The sequence below is a fragment of the Chiloscyllium plagiosum genome, unplaced genomic scaffold (genome assembly GCF_037043375.1).
Source record: "Chiloscyllium plagiosum isolate Xiang-an unplaced genomic scaffold, Cpla_swu_hap1 HiC_scaffold_28, whole genome shotgun sequence".
Taxonomy (NCBI): Eukaryota; Metazoa; Chordata; class Chondrichthyes; order Orectolobiformes; family Hemiscylliidae; genus Chiloscyllium; species Chiloscyllium plagiosum.
In genome coordinates, this window is record NW_028270166.1 from 53,731,831 (window position 1) to 53,744,429 (window position 12,599).

Consider the following 12,599-nt stretch of genomic DNA (forward strand, 5'->3'; position numbering starts at 1 on the left):
TTCATTATTTACAAATTGAACTTATAGATACAGTCAGTGAAATGGTGCCTTTTCTCACGGGCCCCCAAGTTATGAGAAACATTGAAATGTGTCCCTGTAACACCCTGTGGGATAAGATTGGATAAACCAGCACTACCCTCAGTCTGTTACCATAGCAACGTGCTGCCTCATTGCTGAAACATTGAACTGAAATGAGAAAATCCTGGATGGATTGATTAATAAGCGAATTTGATTGTTTGATGAATTTGGGTAAAGGGATATTTCAGCACATTCTTCAGCTGCTGTCTGAATTTAGTCTGGGTCACAGCGTAAATCGCGGTGTTAGTGCAGCAACTGAGGAGCTGCAGCATGAAGCCTAATTCCTGCACATAGGCATGTAGATACACAGAGTCATATGCCAGAATATACATTCGGTTCCATATTGAATACAGCATTAACATTGACCATAACACGATGAAATTGGCCGAGATCACAAACAATAAAACAATAGATTTTTTTCGGTTTTGTATTTCTTTATCATGGTGAGTGTCCTCATTGGTGTGAGTCCGGAGTCTCCTGCGGGCTCTGCTGGTCACCAAAATGTGTCTGATGGTGAAAACATTGAGTAGCAGAATCAGAAGAAATGGGAGAGCTGGTGTTAGAATGTGATGGAGGAACTCAATTGTGACCCAGACACGAGAAGATAGAACACCGTTCATTGTGTAACAAAACCAGGGGGAGTTCGCCAACCGATAAAGACCCGTGAGCATGAAATACCAGAAAATGTTCTTTAAACAGCTCAGCACAGTCACTATTCCCAGAACTACAGCCGCCGTTTTCTCACTGCAATATTTATTTTTCAACTTCTGGCAACAAATGGCCACAAACCGATCAAAGGTGAAAGTGACGGTGAACCAGACAGAACAGTCAGTGGCTGCATAAAGCAGGACGGCGTGGATATTACACACGGGGACGGAGTACAGGAAATAAAACTGCTCCCAATAAACAATGGGAATGTGTCTCAATATCAGATCGAGGATAATGACCAGTAGATCCGTCACTGCCATTGCCTCCAGGTAACGCCTGATACATGGAGACAATCCACAATCTTTATAAAGCAGGACGAAGATCGTCATGACGTTAACTGTGAGGAAGGAAAACCAACAATTTATACATCAGCCTGAAGGACATTTTACAATTGATTGAGATCAGAGTGAGATTTTCAAAATGAAATGTTCAGAGATTTATTGATGTAGTTGTAGCTGGAATAACACATGGTAAATTCCGAATTACTGACAGATAGGTGATGTAATACAGAAGAAACCTTCCCTCCCTAAACACACAGACACACAGCCACAAGAACAGATGGTTTCTAGAACATTCCCAGAACACTGGGCGGCACGGTGGCACAGTGGTTAGCACTGCTGCCTCACAGCGCCAGAGACCCGGGTTCAGTTCCCGCCTCAGGTGACTGTCCGTGTGGAGTTTGCACATTCTCTCTGTGTCTGCGTGGGTTTCCTCCGGGTGCTCCGGTTTCCTCCCACAGTCCAAAGATGTGCAGGTCAGGTGAATTGGCCATGCTAAATTGCCCGTAGTGTTAGATATAGGGGTAAATGTAGGGGTATGGGTGGGTTGTGCTTCGGCGGGTCGGTGTGGACTTGTTGGGCCAAAGGGCCAGTTTCCACACTGTAATGTAATCTAATCTAATTCCCAAACACGTGATTACTCGAGAGCAGACAGGTCATTGCTTTACAGCTCCTAATATGGAGAATAAACATTGTTGTCCTGAAGGATTCTCTCCCAGTTCCTCAAAGACAAATGGACGCTGGTGGTGGACTACTTTTTAAAATGTCCTTCCTTTTAAAACACGAAGACTCATAACCTCAGATTGGTCAAATGTTGTCAAAACAATTAAATTCAAATTCAATTGGTTTTTCGTATCCTGGGCATAACTTCAATGAATTGGTTAAATTCAAATCCAGTTTCATTAACACAAAAACACAACTCGAAGCCTTTGGTTACATTTTCTCAATTTTCAACACTCTCTGCACCTGTCAACGAGTCAAAGGCACATGGGCTATGAAACTCTCTCAGCTCAGAAATGCACTCTCCTTCTTGTAGTGACCAAACATTCTTTCAAATTTGTAACATCAATCCTTGCAGTATATTCCCCTCTTACTCCTGGGCCCTAACCTTCTTCACTTACCTGTGTGCAAACATCTCAAATTCTTCTGAAAATTGAAATATTCCAGTTCCACTGTTATCATTTGTCAATGTCAGAAACAACATTCTCCACAAACCCCAGCAGATTTATCAAAGATAGTTTCCCTTTTGTGAATCTGGGTTGACTCTGCGAAGTAAAACCATTATTCTCCAATTATCCAGTTATCACATACCTTACAAACATGCTGATACTCTCCTCACAACTGATATCAAGTTATCCACGATTTTGTTTTCTGTTTTCCCACTGCACCGTGTTTTAAATATTTGCAGCCACAGCACCTACTCACGACTGTGCAGGATCTTTCCCAGAATCGGAAGAGCTTTGAAGAACTTTGACTTCCCTCAAGACTCAGGGAAGTGCCTCATAGAATCAAGGAATTTACAGGATGAAAAGAGGCCATTGACCCATCATGTCCATACCGGCTCCCAAAAGAGCTGTCCAGCATGCTCCGTCTGCAGCCCCATCTCCGCAGCCCTCGAAATTCATTACTCATTTGGTGCAGCAACTTCCCACACTTCAATGTAATGTGTTTTTCAAGTAATTCCTTTTTAATAATTCTAATTTCCTGCACTCACTCATCTTCACTGGTCACTCTGTTCCCTAATATTTCTGGAAGATTTTCTGTTCCTTTCACTGTGGAGACAGAACCAACATATTCACCTCATGGGACAGAGATAGCCTGAATATCTCAGAAATGGCATTATGGCACCTGAGGGATATGACACCTATTCTTTTAGAATTAGAATCCCTACATTGTGGAAACAGGCCCTTCGGCCCAACAAGTCCACATCGACCCTCCAAAGAGTAACCCACCCAGAACCATTCAGCTATTGTATATTTACCCCTCACTAATAACCAATCCAATGGGCAATTTAGGCCAATTCACCTCTGTTGCACATTTTTGGATTGAAAGTTCCAGAATCAAACCAGTTCACTTCATGGTCCATATCAGCACAGTCCTCTCCCTGGTGTGAGACCACAAGTTCTGCTGAAGCTCTGTGAACTCCTCATTGTCTAATCAAACTGGCGTCACACATTGCAACTGGAATAGGTACAACATTGGAAAATATTCCTGGAAATTCCAGAGAGGAGATTGTAGTGCCCTGCTCCCCACTGTTCACAGAGCGTCTCTTCTGTGCAGTCTCTGCTCCATTTGTTAGCCGTGTTGAAAACCCCGTTACACTGTGAATGCCCTGCCCACACCTTGTACAGAGTGGGTTCAACAGACCCTCAGCTCTCCCTGAATGAATGCCGCAGCTGATACACAAACCTGAGGAAACCATTTACAGAACCTTCACTGTTGTTCCAGTGACAGGAGCAGGTCAAATCCATGTATACATGGCACACCCACTCTGTGTCGAAATGCCTTCGTTCTCAGATTCTTGTCAGTTGCTGATGAACTGTTACATCTCTGCACAGTCCCACTGACCCGAAATATTAGCAGTTCCACTCTCCATAGAAGTAGTTGATAATCGCACCATTTTCTGTCCCTCAGTCACGATGACAGCAACACCACTATTGCATGGGGAGGTGATTAGAGAAGACGGGGAGGCAATGGACCAGCCTGTGGTCTATTAATCCAGCGACCCAGGTAACAACCGAGACCCCGGATTTGATCCCACCATGGCAGATGGTGGAATTTTAATTCAATCAAACATCTGGAATTATGACTCAAATGAAACTATGAAACCATCGTTTGTTGTCAGGAAAACCCACCTGGCTCCCTAATGTCCTTCAGGGAAGGAAATTTACCACCTTCACCTGGTCTGGCCTACATGTGACTCCAGACACTCAGCAATAAGGTTGACACTTGTCCTTTGAAATGGCCAAGTCAGCCACTCAGCTGGATCAATCACTACAAAGTCTCAGAGAAATGAAACTGAATGGGCCGAGGCATCTGCAGTTGGTCAAGAAGGCAGCTCAGCAGCATCTTCTCAAGGGCAATTGGCAGGGGAAATAAACGCTGGCCCAGTCAGTGATACCCATGTCCCATTAGTGAATATAAGGAGATGAGCACACTCTGGGAAGAGAGGCAGAGGAGACATAACTCAGTTTAAACAGCCACTTGGAATGATTTTCAAGAGTATGGGAAAAGGCAAAAAATAAATGAGATTCATGGTGCATTTTATTTCCATCCCAGCCAATCAGCAATCCCTTTGTTTGCTTCTGTTTCTCTATCTCTCCCTCTCTCTTTCTCCTTCTGTTCAACTGACTCCTTCTCCTCTTCACAACAAACAATTCTGTCACTAAAATAATCACAATATTTCCCAGCTGCTTTCAGTTCTCATGTGTGGTCAGTGGACTCGAAATGTGAACTCTGTCTTTCTTTCGACACAGGCGGGCAAACATCTTCATTTTCCCCAACACTTTTTTTTGTTTCAAAACGGCAGCATATTCCTTTGTTTGATTTAACCCTTAATGTTTTTGATTCCATGGGAATGTCCTGATCACTGGTAAGGACAGCGTTTGATGACCAACACTGATTGACCTTGACCTGAGAGGCCATTCCACAAAGCAGAATAGAGCCAAGCACATTACATAGCAGCACAGAAGCAGACCCTTCAGTCCAACCAGTCCATGCTGAACATAATCCCAAACTAAACTTTTCCTACCTCCCTGCTCCTTGTTCAAAACCCTCCAAATCTTCCCTACTCATGTACTTATCCAAATCTCTTTGGAATGTTGTAATTGTACCCACATCCACCACTTCCTCAGGAAATTCATTCCACATGTGAACCACCTCCTGTGTAAAAGCTTTGCCTCTCATGTCTTTAACATCTCTCTCCTCTCACCAGAAAAAGGTGCCCTCAGTCTTGAAATCCCCCATCATAGAGAAAAGACAACGATCTGTACCTCTCATCATTTTATAAACTCCTATCAGGTTGCCTCTCCACCTCCTGCACTCCTGTGAAAAAGGTCCCAGTCTATCTTCTACTATTTGGCCTCAGATTACAAGTTTAATGACATGTTTTGGATCCGAAGTCACACTTAACCCAAACCAGATAAGAATGTTAGATTTCTTTCCCAAACAACATCAGTGAAACAGCTCGGATTTCAGACAAAATCGTGGGGGTCTTATGGTTGTTATTAGTGAAACTCACTTTTTCTCCAATTCTTGTCATTTGAACTTACGGTCTGTTTTCAGTTGTGATAGGATATGAAACAGTGTCTTTTGCACATTAGCTTGTGTCTCTGAATTATCCTTCCAGTGACATTAATACTCTGACATGGTGTTTCTGTCATGGAATTACTTTCGAGCCAAGAACAAGTTTGCAATTGAAATATTCACAACTGAAAGTGTGACCAGGAGAAAGTTGGAACAGTAAAGTTTGAATTTTGTCAAGGCTTAGATAATTGTTTATTCAGCAACAGTACTGAAATGTAGGTGGAATCTGGTGATATTATGGAGCTGGCAATGTTCAGGTTTGATGATGGACACAATATCAAGACACAAATCGGTTCAGGATAAAAAGGGGCCTTGACATTGTGAGCAGTCTCGTTATCAGATGCTTGTGAGGGAGGGGTCTGAAATTTGTGGATAATGAATGGAGTGTTTAATTGAAACTGAAGTTAATAGTTTCTGTCCTTGTCAAATACAGACAACAGAAATAGCAATGGAGTTCAACATGATTTAGGGAAACAAATGAATGGAGATAGACATAAAGAGACTTACCAGGAACACCTACAATAGCGAGGATGGGATAGTAACCTGCCTGAATAATCAGCAGTACACCTTTTATCCGATAAGATAATAAAGACCAGGAAAGGAAGTTAAGCCCCAAGGATAAACTCCTGTCCATTGTTGTAACATTCCAGTCCATTGTTCTCAGATTCTGATCTCTCCTTTCCCTGTCTCTGCAGCTGCCGTTAGTGGTGGATGTGATGCAGTTGCTGAAACAAGGGGATGATGCATTGAAAGAAGCCCTTACTAATAGGAGAGAGAAAGCCTCCAGTTACACAATTAGATTCCATGGAGATCAACGTTAATCACAGTCACTGAATAAACATTTCTAGTTAACCCCTTTTCAATACAGCACTTTCAGTACACATTGATAACGGGACTGGATTTGATATCACTGGCTATTGTTCTTATCTCCCATTGCCAATTGTTCTAGTGAAGTCAGTGGGGAGGGAGAATGATGGATGTTTCTTTTTCGCAGGCTGGATGATCCTGTTGTGTTTTCCCTGCACAATGCTGCATCCAACAGCCCTCCTCAAAAAAAGCAGTCAAGAGGTTGTTACTGTGCTGATCACTCAATCAACCGCCAACCACCAGATTGTCACCAAAATTACTCTGACCATTTGCAGGAAGTATGGATTTGCCTGAATGTTCCTTTCACTGATCTAATAAGGCAACTTTGTAACTTCACCACAAAGTGCTCTTCAGCATTTTTTTTTAAATAGCAAATATCTTATTGCAGTTTATTTGGTTTAAATCAGCAATATTTACATTCTTTGACTTTAGACCAAAATGTGATATGTACAACAGTTTATTAAATCATTGCTTATTAAGGGATCAGGGACAGAATGAATTTGACATTGCCTCGGAGATACAGGGGATTGGGGGCTTTGGCTGTGGAGATTGGAGAGGAGTACAATGATATCGTCCAGTCACCAGTATTCAAACATCACGCTTTCAAACAGGTGGAATGAAATATAATGCAGAGCAAGGAGACAGATTACATTTGGGAGATGGAATTTCAATCGATAATCTGAAAAGAACAGGAGAATTATAAATGTGATTCAGGCAATAGATTTTACAGACACACTCTTTCATCGCAGGGTAACAGGTTGAAAAGATTGTTCATATCTGCACAGGATATTCAGTAGTAAAACAGGCAGAGACAACAAAATGTGCAGGGGTACAGGGAGATTACATGATAATAACAGGAGATATATAACTCAGTCTGGGTCAGTGCAGAGATGGTGGGCTTTGCTGTAATTAGTCTCTGATATGTATTAAAATCTTTTGGAGTCTGAGGAGACAAACTTGTTCAATGAAGGCCACAGAGTGTGGCATCATCAATAATCTATTCCTGTTGTTTCGTGAAATGCAGTTTCCGCAAAATGCCTTTTCAAATAAAACCGATTTCCTCAGATTTGCATATTTGGATGGATATGAGCAAAAAGAGATTTTTTGGAACATGAAGGAAAAACAGACTCCAGTGTAACACAAGTGTCACTGGCTCAACAGCTCAAGTAGTGGACTATATTGGGCAAATATAACCAAGTTCAACCTCGAGACCCGTCCTAAAAAGCAACTGAAACCTGAAATACAAACAGAAAACGGTAGAGACATGCAGCAGATGAGGTTACATCTGAATAGAGAAACAGAGTAAACATATTGACTCTGACATAAAGCTGTTGTGAGTAAGTTTTATTGGCCTCAAAATGTTAATTCTGTTTCTGTCTTTTCACCTGCTGAGTTTCTCTCCAGCAGTTTAATTTTTGTTTCTTCTTTCTGAACTGTGACAAATTGTCTGATGTGAACAGGAACAGCAAAGCTGCCGTGTCAAAGGACTCACAAGTATTTGGTGACGGACAGTAAATGAGAAATTACTAAGTTTCCATATTAAATGTCCCGATATCAATGATGTGTTGCATTTTTATAACTTGCGATGTAAATGTTGATCTCAATGGCATTGACATCACACGATCAATCCTCTGACTGTTTGAAAACAAAGGGAATTGTTACCTCAATGTCATGTGGTGCTCCTGATGTTACTGGTGTCGCACTCATACAGCAAGGTCTTCCCTTTCTGAGACTTCAGAACAAACTGCGAAAACATAAAACCGATTTTAACTCATCGGTTCATGGGTATTGGAAGGCACTAGCAAGCGCAGAGCTTAAACATGTGTTGCCAGAAAATCACAGCAGGTCAGGCAGCATCAAAGAAGAAGGGCTTATGCCCAAAACGTCGATTCTCCTTCTCCTTTGATGCTGCCTGACCTGCTGCGCTTTTCCAGCAACACATTTTTAAGATCTGATCGCCAGCATCTGCAGTCCTCACTTTCTACTAGTAAAGACAGAGTTTATTTGTTATTCCCAACAGCTCTGGAGAAGGTAACAGGGAGCTGCCGTCTAGAACCTCTTCTATCCAAGTGGTGCAGTCGTACACACAGAGCTGTTTGGAAGGGGATTCCAAGATTTTTCATAAACGATAGTGAAGGAGCAGTAAATTAGTCCCTAGTCAGGGTGTTAAGTGACTTGGAAGACAACTGACAGAGATTGGATTTCCCATTTACAGTTGAGGGCATTGCCAGTGCAGAATTTTCTCCAATTCCCATTGATCACAGTCTTCCTCAAGGTCCTTGATGTCACACTCAGTCAACTCAGAGGAGGAGGAGGCATGATGGACGCTTGACAGTGCTCAAGGATGCCCTCACAAGAACAGGGTACAATGCTCAACTCATCGACTGCCAGTTCTGTTGTGCCATAGTGAGAAAGCGTAGTGACCTCCTCAGGAGACAGCCACAGGCTGCGACAGACAGTGTACACTTCATTGTCCAGTCCTTCCCGGGAGCCAAATGACTACAACACGTTCTTTGCAGCCAGCAACACATTATCGACGAGGATGAGCACCTCGTCAACACCTTTCCTGTGCCTCCACTTCGAAAATAAACCTCCCTCATCAAACATTCCAGAACAGGTATGCACATGTTTAATTACAATGTACATCTCTCTCTACACTAGGCCCTTTCAAATCCCCAGGCTGTGTTCAACATGGAATTAGATATTCATTAAATCACACCACATACTGTCTCCTGATTCCTGTTGAAGGGCTTATGCCCAAAACATTGATTCTCCTGTCCCTTGGATGCTGCCTGACCTGCTGTGTTTTTCCAGCAGCACACTCTCGACTCTGATCTCCAGTATCTGCAGTCCTCACTTTCTCCACATACTGTCTCCATCAGACACCTTGGAATAGGTTTGGCACAGGGTAGATAGAAATTAAATCTGACTCTACTCTTTTAAAATGAAAGTACAGCTGCCTCATCATTGTCATTAAACAGTCCAACGACAAAGACAACAATGGCTTCGACTCAATGTGGGGTTCCCTCTACTGCTTTGAACCGAAAGTAAAATTAAAATAAAAGTCTCTCCTTATTGGGTCCATCGGAAATATCCCCACGACAGGGACATACAGTCATGGAGTCAGAGAGTCCTACAGGCTCTTTGCCCAAACTGGTCCATGCCGATCAAAATGTCAATCTCTGCTAACACCATTTCCCTGCGCTTAACCCATATCCTTCTTAACCTTTCCAATCCATATATTTGTCCAAATGCCTTTTTAATGATGTTAATGTACCTGCCTCAACAATCACCGCCAGCAGCTTATTCCATATTCGTACCACCCTTTGTGCAAAATTGTTGCCCCTCAGGTCCCCTTTTATTCTTTCCCCTCTCGTCTGAAACTGGTGTCCTTGTGTCATTGAATCCCCACCCCTGGAAAAACACTGAGTGTATTCACTCTATCCATGCCTCTCATTCACTTATATGCTTCTATAAATTCCCCGCTCCGTCTCCTGTGCTGTAAAGGAAACTATCCTAGCTTGTCCTACCCCTCTCCCTATAACTCAGACTGATGAGTCCTGGCTATATCCTTGTAACTTCTTCTACACTCTTTCTTGTTAAATCATATCTTCCTGTAGGAAGGTGACCAAAACTGAATACAATACTCCAAGTGCGACCTCACCAAAATCCTGTACAACTGCAACATAACTTCCTAACTTCTGTACTCAGTGCCCTGACTGATGAAGGCCAGTGAGCCAAATGCCTTCTTCACTGCCCTGTCCACTGTGACTCCACTTTCAGAGAACTGAACACTCATCTCCAAAGTCTGTCTATTCCACTGCAATCCTTAAGGTGCTACCATTCACCATGAAACTCCGAACTTGATTTGACTTTCCAAAATGCAAGACTTCACACTTATCTGTATTAAACTGTATTTGCCATTTCTCAGCCCACTTCCCCAGCTGATCAAGGTCCTGCTGCAATTTCTGATAACCTTTCCCACTGTCCAGAATGCCATCTATTTTAGTGTCATCTGAAAACTTACGAACCATGTCTCGTACATTCTCATTCAAATCATTGATACAGATAACAAAGAGCAATGGGTCCAGCACCGACCCTTCAGGCTGTCCACGAGTCACAGGCCTCCTAGCCCTCCAGGCATTGTTCCACTATTACCCTCTGCTTCCTCCCATCAATCCATGATAGTGTTAGATACAGTATAGAGCTCCTGCCACTCTTTTAAGCAGAAGGTTATCTCCCTCTGCGATGTCTTCATCAAACACTTTTATGACAGCTGCAGCTTTTTGTTCAATACAGAATAAAGGTTTGCTGCATTGTCCCAGGATAGGTACAGCACAGTATTATTTACCAAATAAAGGTCACTTTGATTTTAAAAAAGGAGAGAACTGCACGTGCTAAAAATTGGGAATTGCTGGAAAATCTCAGCAGGTCTGGCAGCATCTGAGGAGGGAAAACAGAGTTAATGTTTCGATTTCGGTGACGCTTTGACAGAATCCTTTGTCAACTCCGCTTTCTCTCCACAGATACTGAAAGATCACTCTGGGCTGTTCCCATCAAACACTCCAGGATAGACACCACACAAGGTTATGAATAGAGTAAAGATTATCCTACACTAGCCTTTGTCAAACATACAGACCATGTTCAGTGTGCGGTTCAATAATGAATATACCTCTGCCCATGCTGTTTCCATCAAATTCTCCCAGGACAGGAACAGTACGTGTTAGACATGAAGTAAACATTCTCCGACACTAGTCCTTATCATTTACCCAGGCCATATTCAGCATGGTAGATTTTTATTAAATCAAGCCCAGAACTGTCCTCATCAAACAATCTCTGGAAAGCTATAGTTGAGTGTTCGGTATAAATTCTGCACTCCTACATCAAACACTGAAGGACAGTACAGCGTGGGATTAGATACAGAGTAAAGGTCATTCTGCACAGACCCATAAAACACTTCTGAACAGGTGAAACATGGATTTAGACAGAGAATGGAGCAAACCCAACCCTCACTCTTTTCAAATAAGCAGGCTGTGTTCAACCTCTTCTTTTTTAACCTGAAAGTAAAATTGCTTTCCCACTTTTAAATTGTCAACACTGTCCCCCATCAAACCCTCCCATGACAGATCCAGCATAGGGTCGATATAAAGTAAAGCTTCCTACACATTATCACCATCAAATATGCCCAGGACAGATACCATAAGGTTGGGGTCAAGAGTGTGGTGCTGGAAAAGCACAGCAGGTCAAGCAGCATCTGAGAAGCAGGAGAGTCAATGTTTCGGTCATAACGCCCGAAATTCTTATGCACAAAACATTGATTCTCCTGGTTCCTGATGAAGGCATTATGCCCAAAACGTCGATTCTCCTGCTCCTCAGATGCTGCCTGAGCTGCTGTGCTTTTCCAACACCACACTCTCGACTCTGATCTCCAGCATCTGTAGTCTTCATTTTCTCCACAATAAGGGTTGGGTACAGTTTAAGTCTCTATCTGCACTGTCACCCATCAAGCAGTCAGAGGACTCACCTGCACCCTGCTCACATCAACCACTCAGGAGAGTCTGATACAATGTTAGATGTGGAATAATATCTCCCATAACACTGTCCTGATCAAACAATCTCAGGACAGTTTCAACACGGAGTTAGATAGAAATTAAAGCTTTATCTCTGCTGTCCCTATCAAATATTCAGAGGACAGGAACAGCACAGAGATACAAGCTCGAATCTAATCGAGGGAATGTGGCCTTTCAATAGAATTACAGGTAGAACATAGAAAATAACAGCGAATACTGGCCCTTTGGTCCTCGATGTTGCGCCGACCTGTGAAAGTAATCTGATGCCCATCTAACCTATACCATTCCATTATTATCCATATGCATGTCCAATGCCCACTTAAGTGCCCTTAACGTTGACGAGTCTACCACTGTAGCAGGCAGGATGTTCTATGCCCCTACTATTCTCTGAGTAAAGAATCTACCCCTGATATCTGTCCTAAAACTATCACCCCTCAATTTAAAGCTATGTCCCCTTGTGTTAGCCTTCACCATCTGAGGAAAAAGACTCTCACTGTCCACCCAATCTGACCCTCTGATTATCTTAGAGGTCTCCATTAAGTCACGGTTTAGAGCGGCATGGTGGCTCAGTGGTTAGCACTGCTGCCTCACAGCACCAGGGTCCCAGGTTTGATTCCAGCCTCGGGCAACTGAGTTTGTACATTCTCCCCATGTCTGTATGGGTTTGCTCCGGTTTCCTCCCACAGTCCAAAGATGTGCAGGCCAGGTGAATTGGCCATGCTAAATTGCCCGTATTGTTAGGTGCATTAGTCACAGGGAAATGGGTCTGGGTGGGTTACTCTTCGGAGGGTCA

At 42.9% G+C, this 12,599-nt stretch overlaps 1 protein-coding gene and 1 pseudogene across 1 annotated transcript; both read right to left on the reverse strand.

Annotated features, from left to right (window-relative positions):
* Positions 1–215: 215 nt before the first annotated feature.
* On the reverse strand, positions 216–6,003 carry LOC148142763 (neuropeptides capa receptor-like). The gene is made up of 2 exons (XM_087976213.1): positions 5,877–6,003; positions 216–1,123 (listed from the first exon to the last, which is right to left on the reverse strand). The coding sequence occupies exons 1-2, from the start codon at positions 6,001–6,003 to the stop codon at positions 216–218; spliced, it is 1,035 nt and encodes a 344-aa protein (XP_087832339.1).
* Positions 6,004–7,905: 1,902 nt separating this feature from the next.
* Positions 7,906–12,599, reverse strand: part of LOC148142764 (uncharacterized) — a 123,279-nt pseudogene continuing 118,585 nt past the window's right edge.

Coding starts and splice junctions, on each gene's coding strand:
- LOC148142763 (XM_087976213.1), bottom strand. CDS start 6,003: ATGGACAGGAGTTTATCCTTGGGGCTTAACTTCCTTTCCTGGTCTTTA. Junction 1,124..5,876: donor CGCTATTGTAGGTGTTCCTG/GTAAGTCTCTTT, acceptor CCTTCCTCACAG/TTAACGTCATGACGATCTTC.